Below are 20,648 nucleotides of genomic sequence, written 5' to 3' on the forward strand. Positions count from 1 at the left end.
ATGACAGCGGATGATGTTTCATTCCTACAGGTGAGAAGAAAGAATATGATTGTCATTTTCAAACATTCAAGTGAAATGTAATAAACAGGGTTCCCATGGGTCCTTGAAAGTTTGTGAATCTAAGGGGGAAAATTCAAGGCCCTGGGAAGTTTTTGAGAATATACATACATAGATACAGGTCATTGAAAGTGCTTGAATCTATTTTATGCAAGACGTTTTCTGAAAAAAAAATCCATAATATTCCCAGTGTAGTTTAGGATAATATCATAAAATTTCTAGACTTTTTAAGCACACGTGCTAAACTGTTCACTTTAAATGCTTATATCTTCTGTATGTGAATGTTGATTCATACCAAAATGCTTTTTTGCATAGTTGTGTTTGACACATGAAAACGTCTCGGGTTACGTATGTAACTGTTGTTCCCTGGGAAGGGAATGAGACGCTGCGTCTCTCTTGCCATACTTCCTGCATCCCTGTAACGCCGTCTTTGGCAATATTTCAGATAGCGATATAATTCCTGGCTCTCGCGTCACCCTGTCTTTGTCGTTAAGCCTCACCATTGGTTGAATTTGATATACACATTCAGACGCACTTACCCCTGGAGGCGTCCCCAAAGTGTCACCGCAGTGACGCAGCGCGAGTTCCCTCAAAAGGGAACTGTAACAATGTATCTTAAAAGGTAACACAATGTAACCTTGCTCTCACTTGAAATGTGTCCCCATATTTAGTCCTTGAATTTGAGGGTATTGGACTTGAAAAGTCCTTGAATTTGAAGTTAACTAAGGTGTGGGAACCCTAAATAAATAATTTGCATGTGTGTGTTTTTAACAGGACTTTAAGAGCACAATGGAGATGTTTGAATTGTGTAAACTCACAGCAGAATCTCCTGAATGTTCATCCAGAGTTCAGTGTACAACGTCAGATCCAGAGGACATCTCAGGAATGATGATCAATGTAGCAAAACATCTCAGCAACCTGAACTTTACTGTCATACACAAGATGAAGGAGAATGTTGAATACAGTGAGTACAAAATACAACAGCTTTACTCTCACAATCAACATTTATCTCATTTATTTTCTCTCTTTTCAGTTCCAGTGACTTTGGACCCAAACACTGCTTGTCCTCGTCTCTTTCTATCTGACGATCTGACCACTGTGAGATTCAGTAAAGATTCAGCGCTGCGGCTGCTTCCTGATAATCCAGAGAGATTTGATTCATCTGCATGTGTTTTGGGTTCGGATAGCTTTAACTCAGGGATTCACCGCTGGGAGGTTCACGTTGGAGACAACACAAGCTGGTGTCTGGGTGTGATGACAGAATCTGCCGAGAGAAAGAAGAACATATTTTACAGTAGTGGAGTCTGGTATGTGGGGTATTGCTCTGGTAAATACGCTCCAGTCATTACACCAGTAAAAACACTTCATTTTCTCCCAGTGAAAGTGAAACTGGAGAGAATCAGAGTTGAGTTGGATTATGACAGAGGAAAGCTGTCGTTCTCTGATCCTCTCACTAATACACACATATACACTTTCAAACACCGGTTTAATAAAAGAGTTTATCCATGGTTCAGTGTTAACTGTAACATTTCTCCTCTGGTGATCTTACCAGGAAAATCCTTTGGAAAATTCTGAATCAGGGATTTGATTTTGAATTGATTTTGTTTATACAACAGTTTGAGTTATCTTAAAGTTTTTTGTTTATTTTTTTTTATTTAGATGAAGTGCATTTAAGGAACATGCCGACTTTTTGGGACTTTAGCTTATTCACCGTACACTGCAAAAAATTTCTTTCTTACTTGGTATTTTTGTCTTGTTTTCAGTAGAAATATTTAAACATTCTTAAATTAAGATGCTTTTTCTTGACGAACAAAACAACCCTAGAAAATAAGTCTAGTTTTTAGAGCAAAAATATCAAATTGAAGTGATTTTGTGCACTGCAAAAACATTTCTTAGTATTTTTGTCTTGTTTTTAGTAAAAATATCAAAAAATTCTTAACTTAAGATGCTTTTTCTTGATAAGCAAAATGACCTAAAAAAATAAGTCTAGTTTTAAGACAAAATATCAAATTTTAGTGATTTTGGGCATAAAACAAGCCAACAATCTGCCAATGGGGTAAGCACATTTTTCTTGAATTTTTCTTGATTTTAGTGTTTAAGAAAAATGTTCAAGATTTTTTGCTTACCCCACAAATTAAAGAAACATGTTGACTTTTTGTAACTTTAGCTTATTCACCCCATCCCCCAGAGTGAGATAAGTCCATACCCTTTTCATCTCCATGCGTCCCTTAACTCTGTCTGACGCACCCACCGCTAGCCTAGCTTAGCACAAAGACTGGAAGTAAATGGCTCCAGCTAGCATACTGCTCCCAATATGTGAAAATAACGACAACATTTTACTATGAGTATACAAATCACAAAATATTAAAAGGAAAATATTGTCTGTATGTTTACGTATTGGTAATAGTATGCTAGCTGGAGCCATTTAATTCCAGTCTTTGTGCTAAGCTAGGCTAGCAGTGGGTGCGTCAGACAGAGTTAAGGGACGCATGGAGATGAAAAGGGTATGGACTTATCTCACTCTGGGGGATGGGGTGAATAAGCTAAAGTTACAAAAATTCAACATGTTTCTTTAATTTGTGGGGTAAGCAAAAAAATCTTGAAAATTTTTCTTAAAAGCTAAATTCAAGAAAAAATCAAAAAAATTGCTTACCCCATTGGCAGATTTTTTTAGCTTGTTTTATGCACAAAATCACTTCAATTTGATATTTTTGGTCTAAAAACTATACATTTTCTTGAGTTGTTTTGCTCATCAAGAATAAGCATCTTAATTTAGGAATTTTTAGATAAAATATCAAAAAATTCCTAAATTAAGATGCTTTTTCTTGATGAGCAAATGACCTAGGAAAATAAGTCTAGTTTTTAAACAAAAATATTAAATGAATTCGTGCTTAAAACAAGCAAAAATATCTGCAAATGAGGTGAGAAAATTTAGCTTGAATTAAGTGTTTAAGTAAAAAGAAATCTAATTTCAAGCTTTTTTTCTTAACCCATTAGCAAATATTTTTGCTTGTTTTAAGCACAAATTCACTAAATTTTTTTTGTCAAAAAATAGACTTATTTTCCTAGGTCATTTTGTTCATCAAGAAAAAGCATCTTAATTTACGAATTTTTAGATATTTTTACTGAAAACAAGACAAAAATACTAATAAAAAAGACATTTTTGCAATGTAAATACCCTTTTCATCTCCAGGCGTCCTGTAAATCTGTCTTGACGCACCCACCGCTAGCCTAGCTTAGCACAAAGACTGTAAGTAAATGGCTCCAGCTAGCATACTGCTCCCAATATGTGAAAATAACGACAACATTTTACTATGAGTATACAAATCACAAAATATTAAAAGAAAAATATAGTCTGTATTTTTACGTATTGGTAATAGTATGCTAGCTGGAGCCATTTAATTCCAGTCTTTGTGCTAAGCTAGGCTAGCAGTGGGTGCGTCAGACAGAGTTAAGGGACGCATGGAGATGAAAAGGGTATGGACTTATCTCACTCTGGGGGATGGGGTGAATAAGCTAAAGTTACAAAAAGTCAACATGTTTCTTTAATTTGTGGGGTAAGCAAAAAATCTTGAACATTTTTCTTAAACACTAAAATCAAGAAAAATTCAAGAAAAATGTGCTTACCCCATTGGCAGATTGTTGGCTTGTTTTATGCCCAAAATCACTTAAATTTGATATTTTGTTTTAAAACTAGACTTATTTTTTTAGGTCATTTTGCTTATCAAGAAAAAGCATCTTAAGTCAAGAATTTTTTGATATTTTTACTAAAAACAAGACAAAAATACTAAGAAATGTTTTTGCAGTGTAGCAGTAGTGCAGATGAGTGTGTTTTTGTTTTGTTTAAAGAAAATGCTGCTGATATTAAATGCAGTCATGTTTAAAGGGGGCATATCATAAAAATCTGACTTTTTCCATGTTTAAGTGCTATAATTGGGTCCCCAGTGCTTCCATCAACCTAGAAAATGTGAAAAAGATCAACCCAGTTACTTAGTTTTGGTAAACCCTTCTCTGCAAGCATGTGAAAAAATAGCTCATTAAAATTTGGCTCCCCTTGTGATGTCAGAAGGGGATAATACCGTCCCCTAAACCTGCACTATCCAACCACAGAACTGCCATTTAGTGCAGAGATCAGCTCATTTGCATTTTAAAGGACACACCCAAAAACAGCACATTTTTGCTCACACTTACAAAGTGGCAATTTTAACATACTATAATAAATTATCTATATGATATTTTGAGCTAAAACTTATGTACTCTGGGGACACCAAAGATTTATTTGACATTTTAAAAAAGTCTTGTGAAATGTCTCCTTTAAAGAAACACAGACTGACGTAAAACACTGTAAACAAATAAACTTGATGTGAGATATCCCTATGTTTTCATGTCTCTGTCATATTTGAACTAGAAAGTCATCTGCCGTGTTTCTAACACTCTGTCATCAGATGAAAAAATGAAAGACAGATATTAATATCTACTTCAAAAGAGCTCTGTGTATGTTATTATGTTTATAAAGTCATCACATAAATCAGACACATTTGCTCTGGTGTGATATTTCACTGCTGACTTGAATGTTTTCAAATGAAGTAAACTTATTTTTTACAGATAAATGTTGAGTTGGGCTAAATAATACAAATATTATTAATGTTTTTAGTATTGTCTGTGGTTGTCAACTTTAATGCACCATAGTTTATGTATTATATAACCCAATGCTTAGTTGAAAATAACCTAGCATTTTGTTAAGTGATTTTTTGACAACTGTGAATCGGTTAACTGCAGCAGCAAAAATGTTTCCGTGCAAATCACCTAAAAAGCTTAAATGGCCTCCAGCAAACCTCAAAAGCTTGAAGTTGAGCCACATGGCTGTAACAAAACACCTCGGGGCAGAGTCTCAACCCCGTCAGGCTTATACACCCCCCCCCCCCCCCTTTGGATCACAGACAAACCTGTGTGATGGCTGGAAGAATCTTAGTTTTTTGATTGATTTGTCCTGGTAGATGTGTGGATATACTGTACATATATATTTGCATTTTGAAAAAATTTTATGAGATGCTTTTAGCGACTGTGCGTTTAAGTTAGTATAGCACACGTTATCAGCGTGTGTGTGTGTGTGTGTGTGTTTCCTGAGTATCGTACCCGCAACCTTCAAATGCAATGATCTACCAGGAACAGGCTTCCCATGAGTCCCAGGCCTGACACGAATGTCTAACAACATGCTGATATTCCCTCCCTTGCAAATACGAAAAAAAATGTGTATAGGAGTTATAGGAATAAACAAAGTTACTGAATCTGACCCTATAGCTCATCCAGTATGCAGGAAAATAGCGATGCCCAGGGTCATAAGCTTGATCCCATAAATATATGCAATGGTAAAATGTATACCTTGAATACGCTATAAGTCAATTAAAAGCAATTATATAAATGCAAACTTTGTAAAGCTACATTTGATATACCCACAACAGCCAACGCATTATCACCGAGACACCTGGGCGCAACAATAAATTATAGAGTAAAACATGGCTGTATAATGAATCATCTCTTGTTCATCTCCATATCTCGTCTCTCCTGAACCAGGACTGTGGCATGGACACAGCACATTTAAAATTAATAATGATTCGATCTGTATGTGGAACACGTAGGCGCTGTTGGAAAGCAATGCATGAAAGCTGCCCCCAGGTGCCGGGCAGAATATGAGCACTGGTACCTCTGTGGGTTCACAAAGAGTGCTATGCATCTAATTGCTGAAGTGTCCACTCACAGACACCGCGGCATACTAATGCACTCGGCATGCCGGTCCAACCTCGCATACTTCTGGTGTCTATACAGCTGATGAGGGGTGTTTGCAAACTGGGACTGGGTTCAAATCTGCTGGTGGAGTTGAAACGGTTTGGAACATTCATTCAAAACAAAGCTGACATCCATAAAGATGAAAACGGCACTGAATGATTTGTTATATGATCACTTGGAACTTGTATCTAATGTTTGTTCTTCAACATCTCACATCCTAATGAAGTTTATGAAAGTTTAGTACCAATTTCTTCTATCGTTTTTTTTTTTATTTAAGTTTAAGTTTGATACCAGACAGGATTGTTTCTAAATTTAGATCAACCTAAATCCTGCTAGCATTATATGGAAATCCTTGAAATAATATGCAACCTAGTTACAGGGACGGCTGAAATATCGTTTCACAGTCACAGGTCACCTCAAAACTTTTATCTATCACTTTAACGCACACAGATAAAGTTTTGTTTGTTTTTTTAAGACGGGAAATAACTGGACATTCTGAAACTTAAAAGAGGAAACTACATACTAGACATGAGACAAGATTTGACACAAACTGATAGATCGTTCTCACATGAAGCGGTTATGGTAAGCACGCCGTTTTCTTTCTGTATTTTTATTGGTATATTTTCTATATTATTCGATTGTAGCTTTGGGAAATGAATGAACTTTTTAAAGAGTTTGCATGTTGTGTTCCAGACCTGAATGACGGTGTGAATACAACAATGAAATCAAAAAGCTACAAAACATTTCACATCCACAACACCAGGAAAATTATGTTTTTGTTTGTGTTAATCTGTTCTGTCCACTCATCCCAAGGCCTCAACTGGACTTTGAGAAAACTGCCGTGTGATGTGAACAACTCCAACAGCTCTGTGGTTTTGGACTGTTCAGGTCGATCTCTTAAAGAAATACCAAAACACTTGTTATGGAATGTGACCGAGCTTAACTTGGCTAATAATGAAATAAGACTTATCAAGGAAGAGGCCTTCTTGAACTTGAAGAATGTTACATGGATAAATCTCCGGAGTAATCTACTACAAAACCAACTTGAAAAAGACAGAGGGATTTTAAGTGGGTTGGCTAAACTGGAAACGTTGCAGCTTGACAATAACAACATCTCTGCATTTCCGAGAGATCTCCCTCCTGGACTCAAAACACTGAGCTTGAGTTCCAACCATATTACAAGCATTGGACCATCAGACTTTCTGGGTATAACGAATATCAAGGTTTTGAGGTTAAACAAGAACTGCTATCACGGCAATCGTAACTGCGTAATTCACAATGAAACATTTCAAAATGTGAACCTGTTTGTGCTGGAATTGTCCAAAAATAGGTTACAAAACATACCTACGGCTTTACCCAGATCCCTTCGCTTTCTCTCACTTCTCTTAAACAGGATTGAGTACATTGATGCGTTTGTCCTACAGAACTTAACAAACCTGAGACAACTTGATTTATCTGGAAACTGCCCGTTTTGTTTTAACACTCCTTTTCCGTGTATCCCATGCCGGACGGCGAATAACTCTCTTCAGATTCATCCGGAGGCTTTCAGTGGACTCGTCCGACTGAAAGACCTGCGACTGTCCGGTAATTCATTGCTAACAATTAACCCGTCATGGTTTAAGAACCTTACTATGTTAAAGTACTTGTATCTGTCCTTCAATTCTTTGGTAAATGAATTTGAAAGCGGACAGTTCTTCCATGTGCTGCCACACTTGGAGGTTGTGGATTTCTCGTACAACAATCCGTCACAAAAAATTTTCCCAAAGCTGAACCTCTCGCAACATTTTGCTAGTTTAAAATCATTACAAACGCTTCACTTAGAAGGTTATATATTCAACAACCTCTGTGAAGAAGATCTCATTCCTCTCTTTCATTTGAAAAACTTATCAGTGCTCAACTTAGGAGTCAACTTTCTCCAAAATGTCAATTTATCCGTGTTCAGGAACTTTGAAAACCTATCTCTGATTTCTTTAATCGACAATAGGCTATTATTTTCAGGACAGATTCAGAACAGGTGTGGACGTCAGGGATTGTTTTACGAAGATGAAGGTGAACACCGTAAAGATCCCTATATTCACACAGATCAAGACTTTCGTCGCTACCCTCCATTCACCAAAGCCGAGTGTCTCGCGACAGGGCCGGTTTTAGACCTTAGCAGAAACAACATATACCAAGTTAACCCAGTTTTTTTCGCAGGAGCAGAAAACATCACTTGTCTCAATCTTTCCTCCAACTTCATTGGTTCATATTTCAACGGTACAGAGTTCATTCATTTTCCCAAGCTAAAATACCTCGACTTGTCTCACAACAGGGTCTACATGCATTCAGATTTAGCCTTCAACGAACTGAAAGAATTGGAAATTTTGGATTTAAGTCACAACAAACATTACTTCGAGGTCGCGGGCGTTAGACACTCTCTCGCGTTTCTCAAAAACCTTGAGTTCCTCCGAGTGCTCAATCTTAGCTGGAATGAAATAAACACACTGACCAACAAAACGCTCAATAGCAGCTCGCTGAAAGAGCTTCAGTTTCAAGGGAATCGACTGGATATAATGTGGAAAAAAGACCAAGGATTCATCAGTCTTTTTAAGTTTCTCTCGAACCTGACACATCTTGATATATCATATAACAAGCTTTCCCAAATACCGGAAAATATATTTAGTTATTTCCCGCAGACCCTGACATACCTAAGCATGAGCAGAAACACGCTAACTGATTTTGACTGGGAACAGTTCAGATTTTTGCCTCAACTGGAGACTCTGGATCTCAGCAAGAACAAACTAACTTGCGTACCTGATAAACTATCAAATCATTTAAGTTCACTAAAGGTTTTGGACCTGAGCCATAATCTCATCTCCAGGTTAAAAGACAGCTTTCTCAGAGATGACAAAAGCCTGTTGAACCTCAATCTCGCTTATAATCGCTTGAAACACATAAGCGATATGTCCTTCAGATCGGGAGGTGCTCACAACCTACGACTGCTCCATCTGAAGAGGAACCCAATTCACTGCACGTGCAACCTTTTAGACTTCATCCTCTGGTTGGAAAAAAGCGACATAGTCCTTCCTCGTCTGGCAACAGAGGTCCTGTGTGACCTTCCAGAAGCTAAACGGGGTCATCCTATGGTAAACCTTGACATTAAAAATGCCTGCATCAACAACGTCATTGCTCAAATCCTGTATTTGTTGACGTCATCTGTCATCCTCATCATGTTATCCATCACCATCACCATACATGTGTTCTACTGGGACATATCATATATTTACAATTTCTGTAGGGCCAAAATAAAACGTTCTCATTTGAAGACCGACTGCACCTACGATGCCTTTGTTATCTACGACACCTCAGACCCGACCGTTGCAGATTGGGTCTTCAACCATCTCTGCTTCGAGCTGGAAGACAGAGGCGGACGGATTCATCCTCTCTGTTTGGCCGAGAGAGACTGGACTCCTGGTACGTCCATTATGGATAACCTGAACCACAGCGTACATCGAAGCAGGAAGACGATATTCGTGTTGACCGAGGGCTTCGTTCGCAGTGGGATTTTCAAGATGGCGGCTTTTCTCGCTCAACAAAGGTTGCTGGAGGAGGGTGTGGATGTGATGGTCCTGGTCTTGTTGGAGCCGGTGCTTCGTCAATCGAGAATCCTAAACCTGCGGAGATGCCTGTGCGGACACAGCGTACTGGAGTGGCCCGCAAACCCGGCGGCGACCGACTGGTTCTGGCAGAGTCTGAGAAATGCTGTTAGGTTTGAGGGTCAAGGTGTGCAGAGCAAAATGTTCACAACTTACTTTGGCGGACGATGAAATGATAGAAGTACTTCAAATGTCAAAGTTGCTGTTTTGGATGTGGTCCACTAAAACATATTTAGCATGTCAGTTCTGCTTGTGTTTTGTCACTCTTTGTCACCAACGCTGTCACTTCCCTCTTAGGCTATTTTTAATGAAGCACTTACCATTAGTCACAGTTATGGTGCAATCACAGTGACATTTGTAAGGGAACACTGTGTTTTACGTATTATCCTAAATAAAGATTTGATGTGGTGATAGATTTCTATCATAGATTTTTCTGGGCTCATATAGTTACGATACACAAACACACACTTACTCTAGCTCTCCATGTCCTTCCCTTTTTCATCTTTTATTCATTACGAAACCAGTGATGAAAAATTCATGACTGTAGGCAATGAAATGAATGCAAAATGAAAACGGTGGGCGTATAAAAGGGGCTGAAATGAAGAATGTCTCTATCTAGGGTGAAGTCTGAACTAGGTGTGGATCACGGTGAGGGCAGTTGGTTATGGAGAGCAACTTCTGCTAACTCTCTCTCTCTCTCTATGTAAATAAGACAGATGAACTTTGTATACACCTACTTCATTCCAAGCATTATCATAAACCTGTGCACTCACTGAACAATGCTGTTATGAGCCTAATTGACCATAATCTAAGGTCATATACAACCTGGCCAACAATGTGGACCAAAGCAAAAATATCTTGTCAACTCAGGCCTGAAAGTGCATGATGAACACACGTAGTAAAGAATGCCATAATGTTTTCTAAATAAAATGAATAATGGTATGTGATTCAATACAATGATAAATTGTGGTTTCTGGGCGGCCCTAATAAATCAATGGGGCATGAGAGCGGTTTCCAACCTTTTGGATTATACGGTGCTTTTTATATCTGTCAACTGTGAAATCCCCCCAATACCCTTCCTTAATAGCCAGAGACAGATTATAGCTTAACTGTAACCATTTTACTTAATTATTTTCATGACACACTACAATTATAAATAAAAATGTTAATGTTTTGAGTGCTTTTTGTATGCAATCTGTATAGTGTGCAATATGTATAAGTGTCATTTGGAAAAGTACACTACACTGCAAAATATGACTACTTGTATTTGTCTTGTTTTAAGTACAAATATCTAAAAATATTTTTAATCAAGATGCAAAATAACCTAAGAAATAATTCTAGTTTTTAAACAAAAAATGTGAAACTTAAGTGAATTTGTGCTTAAAACAAGCAAAAAAGAAATAAAATAATAAAAAAATCAGTCAATGGGATAAGATTTTTTTTTTTACATTTTTCTTAAACACTTAATAAAAAAAAATTCAAGAAACATTTTCTGACCCCATTGGCAGACTTTTTTCTTGTGTTAAGCACAAATTCACTGAAATTGTATTTTTTTCTCTTAAAAATAGACTTATTTTCTTAGGTTATTTTGCCCATCAAGAAAACAAGACAAAAATACTGGGTTAAAAAGAAATTTTTTGTAGTGTATAAAAGGTAGGTGTTAAAATACACCTAGAAATTTTATCTCCCACAATGCAATGTGCTCAACTACAAACCTCTATGTTCCTGGCTCATTTATTTACAGTACACAAACACACTTGTAGCCATCAAGTTTATGTTGTTTATTTTGTTTTCTCGTTTATATTTACTAGATGTTTTTAATTACTCATAATAATCATCATCATCATATAAAATGAAACGCAGCGAAGTCACGTGACAACGGAAATAGCGCGGCTTACCTCCACCGTGTTTACTCGATGTTGCACGGGACTTTAATAGGATTAATGACAGGCAGACTCGTCGTAGGCGTTTGGTGATGTTTGGATGAATGTGTGGGATAAAATCGCCTGCAGTAGGCAAGGTAAGTTATCAAACACTTGCAGTAACGAGCTTGAATCCTATTATACTGTGTAGAGATATAATGTGTTCATTTACTTAACAAAAATTAACCGTTACGGTGAAACAAATGGTAATCAGCCTGCCAAATGAACATTTATGATAAAACCATGCTTACATTTACCAAAGCTTTTCATTTAATCTCCTACATTTGTTGCCAAAACTTAAATGTTTTATCACAAAGGTAAAAATGTGTTTCCGGCTCACACTCGTACTGTATTTTATCTTTAATAAGGTTACCTCAGCTCCGTTTACATTCGTTTGTTTTTCGTCGTACAATGACGTCATCGCTTAAAGAACACCTATTCACCTTATTCCGCCACGCCCCTTTTCAATTCTTCGCTCTTCCGCATTTTGTCAACCGACTTCCGCTGCTAATATGGCACAGTGCATTCGGTAGCTAGTTTGGTGGTTAAAAGATTGTTTGTAGTTCACTATAACTTTAGCTAAATGACAAATATCGCAACTGCTGTAAATGTTTTGAATTAGGAGCACGGAGAAAACTTGATACGACGCTCGGATAGTCTTATAATGTCCCATCAATCGTCTCGTGGTTAGACGATATGAAGCAGCCGCGGCAAGTAACCTATGGGACATATTTAATTACCTCGTCGTGTCAGAAGGAGTTGATGGAGCAGCATTATTAAAGTAATTATGCTTACCAATATTTACACAGTGATTTCGTCTTTTTTAAAGCAAATGTGCACCTTAGCCAGTCCAATATCTATTTCGTTTTTATGTGGTAATGTACCATGATAGAATTCATTTGCAAACTTGCCAACACTTATTCCCTCAAATCAGGAGACTTAAATCCTTTTAAGTGGAATCTACAAAGCTCATATATGGTTTAAGAAATTACTTACAGATATTATCTGATCACACTGTAAAGGTTTATATAACTGCATGACAGGTTACATCTGATCACATAGTAAATGTTTAATATAACTGCATGACAGGTAACAGCTGATCACATTGTAAAGATTTAATATAACTGCACAACATCTGATCACATTGTAAAGGTTTAATATAAATGCACAACATCTGATCACATTGTAAAGGTTTAATATAACTGCATGGCAGGTAATATCTGATCACATTATAAAGGTTTAATATAAATGCACAACAGATCACATTGTAAATGTTTAATATCACTGCATGACATCTGATAACAAACTGTATGAAGGTTTAATGTAACTTTACAACAGGTAAAATCAGGTCACATTGTAAAGGTTTATAAAAATAACTATTGACTATAAAACTTTTCAGCAAGACCACCCTGCAATGAATTAAGACGCAGCTTTATCAGAGTCATCAGGAGCTGATCCCAAGTGTTTATCTGGAAGCTGTTGGTGTATGTACTGGTGACGTGCTTAGCGACTGTGTAATGCATGCAATATCAACCCTGTGTAAAGCTGACAAAGATGGTTGTTTCTCAGCATAGAAATGTACTCTTGTGCCAGCTCAACACATGAAGCAGAAGCATTGAAGCAGTTTCTCAGACAGGGTTTACAGGACTAGGCCTTAATTATATTAGGACATTTTAGTTTTTACAAACAAACCACATCTTGTGACAAAACAATGGCACTCCTATATGTTGAGGTATGTCAGTACAAGGTGTTTTTAAATTATTGTAGCTCAAATAAGCATTTTAGCCTGGGACCAGCATAAGCCCTGTCCGGGAAACTGCAAGGTTGTTTTCCCATATCAGATGTAGGTTGCTTCAGGTTGAGTTGTGATTTATAGTTGTGTTCAGAGACGGATGGATCCTCCCATTGTGTTTCTGCATCACAGTTTAGGAACACATTGATTGTATATCATCCTCACAGTTGTCCATTGCATCACTAAACATCAATGCATCTGTGAAAATAATTTAACCATAAACATTTTTATGTTAGTATTTAAAAGAAACTTGCATCATGAGAATTAATTTATAAATGACATCCATACTTAAACAGAACAGTGTGTGAGAGAGAGATGAATTAAAAAGAGACAGTAACATTATACACACAACCTCTAACTTCAGTGTTAAATAATATGTCGTTTAATAGGTCATTATCATCAATATCTGAATGAGAAATAAACTGACCTCCTAGCATCTGAAATCTCTGTAACTTGTATGAATCACGTGAGCTACTGTAAGAATGTAATGTACTATAATATATTGTTGTCTTATCTTAAATATAAAAATATAGGTGCAATGAAATTCATTCAAAATAATTGCATTTTATAAACTAACGTTACTGATCTTAAGTTTATTCGTAGAACGGACATCACAAATCTAACGTCAGGCGAAAGAGCACATTAAGCTAAGATAGCTTACCTGAAACTGACCACCTTTTCAACACCCGGCGTGGTTTAAAGTTACCGGAACATCGTAGTCGAACCATTACTTGGGATTAGGGTGTTCCTCAGTCAGCTCCCCGTCCGTTAAAATTGGTAAGAAACAAACATAAAGGCACTTGAGTGAGCTTTTTAAGTTTAACGCGTCGCCTTCAGCCACTGCCTCAGCTGCTCATCATATGCAGCCGGAAGTACGTTGACAAAATGAGCGCAATGGCGCCGCCCTTGTTGTCGTGGAAAATAAGGTGAATAGAGGGTTTTCACCGACGTCACGTTCTGGGCGGTAACCCGGACGCGCGGCCATCGTGGAGGCACTCGGTGTAAAGAACTGAACGGAGTACAATGGAATATTATGCGCTTTGGATACTTTAAGTGAATGTAAACATGTCTTAACAACAGAAAACGCATCCAAGATGCAAAGGCATATAGGGAAGGACTTGGACCACAAGAAAAGGCACGATATTTCGAGAAATTACAATTTATAGGCGGTGCAGATCCCTACGAGCTCCCTCTTTTAGGATCCGTGACGACCCGGCGATTCTTCCTTCAGTTGCATATCCCGATATAAGTTAGTGAACTACCTAGTTTTCATGCAGAGCCCATATGTCAATGTCAGCTTTATTTATATAGCAAATTTAAAATAGCCAGTGTCCTACCAAAGTGCTTTACTGTAAAATAAGCACAGTAAAAAAATAAAAGCAATAATTGTTTTTACCATTTACTATTAAAAATATTATTATCATTACAACATAAAATTTGTTATGAGCAATTAAGCACACTGGCATTAAGGCATTGCAGCGCAAATTTTATTTGTGTTTAAGTACATTTTGTGCATACACTAAAGTACATATTAAATACTCTTTAACTAAAGCACAACAAGTAGAAGCATAATTGTTTTATACTTTATGTACTTCAATCATATTTCTAATACAATACTACTCTTTTTCCTGAGCTTTAGCAACCACAAGCGCCGCTCCTCTGATAATTTCTTGCATTCCTTTCCCTGGTTTTTAATAACTTTTGGAAGTCGATAATCATCCAAATGTTTTTCTCAATATTTGGTACCATCTCAAACACGGCAATAATTAACTATTTTCCTTGACGACGTTCGGCATATACATCAGTGTCTGCTCTGTTGTAATGCGGAGTGCCTCCAAGATGGCGTCTTCCGCTCTGATGACGCGCCGTGAAAACCCTCTATTACCTTGCTGTGTATTTGGTGTAATACGATGTGTTCGCGTGGTTTATAGTTCAAAAAACACATTATTTTCCACATACCATATACTCTTGTTGCTCCTCTATGCCCTGCCTCCCTGAAACACGTTGATTTTGAAAAAACTTAGTTGTTCTGAAAAGCACGGTGTCCTCCGATTGGTCAGCTAACCAGAACTTTGGCCTGAATACCTCTGTCATGACCATAGACTAGTCACTGGGGGGCGATTGAGACGTTTTGGCTTCACTTTTATAGGGCTTGTGTCATTACCCGGAAATGTGATGCTCATTACCATGTTTGAAAGGTTTGCTTCCAATGCAATACTGACAGGAGTTCATATCGTCTTTACTACCTTATCAATACGAGCCGAATCTGATCCATGCAGATGACCAAGCTCATCGATCAACTTTACGTACGTAACAGATTGGTAAGATAAGAATACTAAAACATTAAAACCATGTCTGCGTTTGTGATCGTAGAAACGACAAACAACAAGCACTACTTTGCACTAGGGATGCACCCAAATGAAAATTCTTGGCCGAAACCGAAAATGAGGAAACCAAGGCCGAAAAAAAAACCGAAACCGAAACAACGAAATAAATTATTATTCCAATTATTAGTACAAGTGCATTTATGGCTATCACTGTGTACTAACTTTACTAGGGGTGTGTGACAGATCACAAATTACAGTTTTTGAGGCACGGATCGGATTATTTTTCAGATCAGCAAAAGGGGGTGGGGAAAATCTATAAACAAATAAAGAAATTACAAACATTTATAAAAAAAGAACAAAGCTGCACCTTAATAAGGGCTAACATTGGCATTAGGTACAGAAATCGAATTAAATGAGTCATAACACTGTCTTTATTGTATAAATTAAATATATTATTATTTTTAGAGCTATTTGTCTCTTTGTTAGATTAATTGAGGTTACTGTCTCTTTAAATAAGCAGAGACTGGTTTATGACTGTAATCTATACATACACTTAAGACATAAACAAATGTTTTTATTAGAAAAAGAATGCTTTGGAGTTAATTTTGTTTATATGTGCCCTGTCAATAACAGAAAGATTTTACGTTCGCTTGTTTGCGTCTCACTCGTGTGTGCACTATTGAGGGCACTTAAACGCGCGCGCACACAGAGAACAAAGGTGAATCCCAAACAGCGCAGCATAAAAACTTTGTTTTTCATTGCTTTATTCGGCACATGTATGTTAATGGACTATACAGTATGAGACACATTTGCGCGACTCTCTCTAAAGTTTACACATCAAGAGTTCTGATCTTTGAAGGGCGTACTCACTGTGATGATCACGTCTGGACCGGACACAACCGCATGTGCCTCTGTGCGTACTTTAGCGCCTTTTTGTGGTTAAATACATCCACGCCGCATACATGTTGCTTCAGACAAGCACGTGCAGGTCGCGGTTTCTGTTTGCGTCATCACAACATTTCGGCCGTATTGTTTCGGTGATAAAAGTCTTTCGGCCGAAAGCCGAAAATGCTCTTTTGGGCCTAAAATTTTCGGTGGCCGAATATTCGGTGCATCCCTACTTTGCACTGCTCACAACTTGCATTCGAAACATAATTTAGTCAGTCAAAAAAAATTTAAATATGAAAACATCAACTACTTACAGGCTGTGAGTCAGAAGCAGAGGAATTATGATAATGATCGTCGTGTCCACATCAACCAGCTCAGTAAGTAAACTTTTGCCTACAATCTATGTGTTCATTGTAACACAGTCTCACCCCATGGCGTCAATATTTGACGACACTTGACCATGCGTCAATATGTTGACGCGGAGGGTATACCTTTCGCGTCATTTTTTGACGAACTGGGGACTTCAATACTATTACGTCCGTTGCATTCTCTTTCATATTTTCTTACCATTTTCGCGTCGGTTTAGGGTTAGATTACGCAAAATTAAACAGTGTACGCGAAATTAAACAGTTGTCACCTGGCGTTGGGGTTAGAGTTAGGTACGCGAAATTAAACAGTTGTCACCTGGCGTTGGGGTTAGAGTTAGGTTTGGGTAGGGATGTCATTATGTAAATCTAACCCTAAACCGACGCGAAAATGGTAAGAAAATAGGAAAGAGAATGCAACGGACTTAATAGTATTGAAGTCCCCAGTTCGTCAAAAAATGACGCGAAAGGTATACCCTCCGCGTCAACATATTGACGCATGGTCAAGTGTCGTCAAATATTGACGCCATGGGGTGAGACTGGGTTGGTTCATTGTAGTCCAAGAAAAAATGATTTATGTTGGAGACGATAACTTGCATAATCGTTTTCTTTGAGATTTGTACCTTTTGCATATTGTTAACATGTACTTATAAACTTACACACTGAAGGAAATGAAAAATTGTGAATCAAATAATAGGTTCTCTTTAAAAAGTAATGCTGCGCAAGTCTTTCTGGGAAGTTCGTATTTTCAAGTTGGGAAGTCATAAAAGCTTGTTTGGCTGGAGGGAAATGGCAGTCTTCTCAATAAAAATATATACATCTTTTTAACAGCTTGGTGCACAGACGAGTCACAAAATCAAGTCTATATCTAAAGCGGAGTAAATTCATACAAATTTAAAGGATTAGTTCATTTTCTTAAAAAAAAATCAAGATAATTTACTCACCACCATGTCATCCAAAATGTTGATGTCTTTCTTTGTTCAGTCGAGAAGAAATTAGGTTTTTTGAGGAAAACATTCCAGGATTATTCTAAGTTTAATGAACGTTAATGGACCCCAACACTTAACAGCTTTAATGCAATTTAAAATTGCCGTTTCAAAGGACTCTAAACGATCACAAACAAGGCATAAGGGTCTTATCTAGCGAAAAGATTGTCATTTTTGGCAAGACAAATAAAAAATATGCACTTTTAAACCACAACTTCTCGCCAGCGCGACCTCACAAAATTGCGTAATGACGTTGAAATGGTCACATGTTACAAATATGAAATTTGTGGACAATTTTTAACAATAAACTGACAAAATGACAATCATTTCGCTAGATAAGACCCTTATTCCTTATTTAAGATCATTTAGAGTCCTTTGAAACTGCAATTTTAAACTGCATTAAAACTGTTAAGTGTTGGGGTCCATTAAAGTCCATTAAAATGAGAAAAATCCTGGAATGTTTTCCTCAAAAAACATAATTTCTTCTCGACTGAACAAAGAAAGACATCAACATTTTGGATGCCATGGTGGTGAGTAAATTATCTTTCAGTTATTTTGCCATGTTTCACCCCAACTTGAGTTTTCCTACTATTGATCAAAACTTTTTTGTTAAAACAAATTATATCTTGAAACAGTTAAGATTTAAAATTGTCAAAAAGTACATATTAAATAAATATTAAAATATAGAACTAATTTAGATAAAAAGACTAACAAATAAAAAATCCTCCCTTGAAAAATAATGAATATAATAAGCAGTAAATAAATATAATTAAAGACAATTTAATGAGCTTACGCATTAACAATGCCATATCATGTCTTAAGTTCAAATAAGGTTTATATGCTGTCTGCATATGTAAATGTACAGTACTGACTATTTTCACCGTCTCACGCTCCCTGGAGCCCAGATCCAGCTGTCAGTACACAGATGCTGGCCCCACAGGAGCCCACGCTGGCCCGATGCGCTAGATTCATGGAGCCGAACGGTGGACAGCTTCTGTGTAATGAGACCGACCCTTTCCCTCGACAGTAAACGGCTGACTGAATACTGATGTGTGAAGTGACAATCTCTTATCTTGAATAAAGTCCATTCAGAAAATGAGAACGAACACAAATGCGCTTTTGTTTTGTAAGTTGCTCCTTCTGGTTCTGGTTTATGCAATTTCGGGGCCCGCTGAGACTTCAGCGCGAGTAAAACACACTGTAGCGTGAACGTGTGTGTGGTCTTCTTGTCTTTTTAATACTGCTTTATTAAAGAGAACATGCTAGCGGCTAATTAGACGTAGTTTGATCGCCGAGCTGCTCTCTGTGGACTGAATGCTTGTGTTGAGTTTTGTGCTGTTTTGCTGACATTGACCCTGTCACAGCTCTTCAGATGCCACACTGAGACGTGACTGGAAAGGCAGAGCAGGAAAGCCGTTTTTACATTGTATTGGTCGATTCACGGACCAATGAAACGTCGCCGCTTGATGCATGCCTAATTTTGCCAAACGCATGCTTTGTTGTCTTCACAGCTAAATGTGGCTTATTTTGGACTACTATTTTGAGTAAAAGTTTCAATGTTTTTGGCAGTAGTTGAGGGGAATGTGTGTACGTGGATTTTTTTGTAGATCTGTTTCAGTATTAACAGCAATATGCATTTTTTTTAAAAGTATATTCGTTCAGTTCAGTCTCATTTAAAGGGATAGTTTACCCAAAAACTAGGGCTGTCACGATTATGAAATAGCTGATGGTTAATCGCCTAATAAATAGTGATGATTAATTGTCTGTTTTATTGTTTGACATTTAATTCTCATAAATGTTTTGTTTGTTTATGAAATATTTTTCTCACATTGCTGTGATTATTTAAATAAAATCTTTTGCAAGGTTCACATGGCAGTAAAAATGAATACACATAACACATTTAAAAGTAATTATTTCATGAAAATATCTTTCAAAACCTGAAAATTCTTTATAAGAAATAAACACAATAAAGTAAAAATAACTAAAACTAACTAAAAATGCAATAAAACTAAACTGAGTATACCAGAACAGGCCTTAAATAGTAGCCAATCCTACTTATGATATGGTACTGGACCACATGCCTCCAAAAAAATCTATTCCATACAGATTCTTAAGAATAACATCCTTCACATATTCTGATATGCTGGATCGGTATCGGAGTCGATCCTGGCTTTTTGGCTGAATCGGACATCGGATCGAGGACCGACAACATGACCGATCCAATTACGATATGTGCGTTAGCATGGTTGATACTGGCAAGCTATTAACTCTTTTCCCGCCATTGATGAGATATCTCATCAATTAAGAGAAAACGCTTCCCCGCCAATGACGAGATTTTCCGTCTTTCCGCAATACCGCTATTATCCACCAGGTGGCGCCCTTCCGCAACTTTTTAAAACCAGAAGTATTGCCCTATGGCAAGCTGCTGCATGTCCGTGTCTGTTTTAAAGATCGCTCTGAATGGGATCTCTATGAAAAATCCGTCATAAAAATGGAATTATCTCTGCTTTTTGCTCAAAATATGGTGTTTTTGCAAAAACCTACCCATATTCAAAAGCTGATTGCAAAAGAACCACTAAAGGTAGGATGAAACGGTTTTTTTTGTTTGAAAGCAGAGGGTCTGTTCTTTCATTTGGTATATTGTATGTTTATATATTTAAAGAAGAACATTTTCTGGAAGGCATTAAACTTTGGTGAAAATCATGAAAAACGCTGGCGCTGGCTGGCAACTTTTTTTAAAAATGCTGGCGGTGAAAGAGTTAAAAGGACAATGTATTATAAAAGCACCATAAACATTTTATGCACTATAATCAAACACTCAATAGCTTCATGTGAAGGAACAAACGCACATTTAAAGATATTTAAGTTCACAGAAACACTGCAAACTGG

The 20,648-nt window shown here is 37.2% G+C and overlaps 2 protein-coding genes and 1 long non-coding RNA gene across 3 annotated transcripts; 2 read left to right on the top strand and 1 right to left on the bottom strand.

Annotated features, from left to right (window-relative positions):
- LOC135746950 (E3 ubiquitin-protein ligase TRIM39-like) lies at positions 1-1,692 on the top strand. The gene is made up of 3 exons (XM_065265586.1): positions 1-30; positions 832-1,021; positions 1,091-1,692. The coding sequence occupies exons 1-3, from the start codon at positions 1-3 to the stop codon at positions 1,630-1,632; spliced, it is 762 nt and encodes a 253-aa protein (XP_065121658.1). The 3' UTR covers positions 1,633-1,692.
- Positions 1,693-6,323: 4,631 nt separating this feature from the next.
- Positions 6,324-10,653, top strand: tlr8b (toll-like receptor 8b). The gene is made up of 2 exons (XM_065262380.1): positions 6,324-6,426; positions 6,538-10,653. Exon 2 carries the CDS (start codon positions 6,564-6,566, stop codon positions 9,648-9,650), a length of 3,087 nt encoding a protein of 1,028 aa, XP_065118452.1. The 5' UTR covers positions 6,324-6,426; positions 6,538-6,563; the 3' UTR covers positions 9,651-10,653.
- Positions 10,654-12,540: 1,887 nt separating this feature from the next.
- LOC135739444 (uncharacterized) lies at positions 12,541-14,775 on the bottom strand. The gene is made up of 2 exons (XR_010528997.2): positions 13,855-14,775; positions 12,541-13,391 (listed from the first exon to the last, which is right to left on the bottom strand). It is a non-coding gene; the product is annotated as an uncharacterized lncRNA (long non-coding RNA).
- Positions 14,776-20,648: the final 5,873 nt, after the last annotated feature.

The sequence above is a fragment of the Paramisgurnus dabryanus genome, chromosome 10 (assembly GCF_030506205.2).
Source record: "Paramisgurnus dabryanus chromosome 10, PD_genome_1.1, whole genome shotgun sequence".
In the NCBI taxonomy this organism is placed as follows: domain Eukaryota; kingdom Metazoa; phylum Chordata; class Actinopteri; order Cypriniformes; family Cobitidae; genus Paramisgurnus; species Paramisgurnus dabryanus.

Coding starts and splice junctions, on each gene's coding strand:
- LOC135746950 (XM_065265586.1), top strand. CDS start 1: ATGACAGCGGATGATGTTTCATTCCTACAG. Junction 31..831: donor ATGATGTTTCATTCCTACAG/GTGAGAAGAAAG, acceptor TGTTTTTAACAG/GACTTTAAGAGCACAATGGA. Junction 1,022..1,090: donor GAAGGAGAATGTTGAATACA/GTGAGTACAAAA, acceptor CTCTCTTTTCAG/TTCCAGTGACTTTGGACCCA.
- tlr8b (XM_065262380.1), top strand. CDS start 6,564: ATGAAATCAAAAAGCTACAAAACATTTCACATCCACAACACCAGGAAA.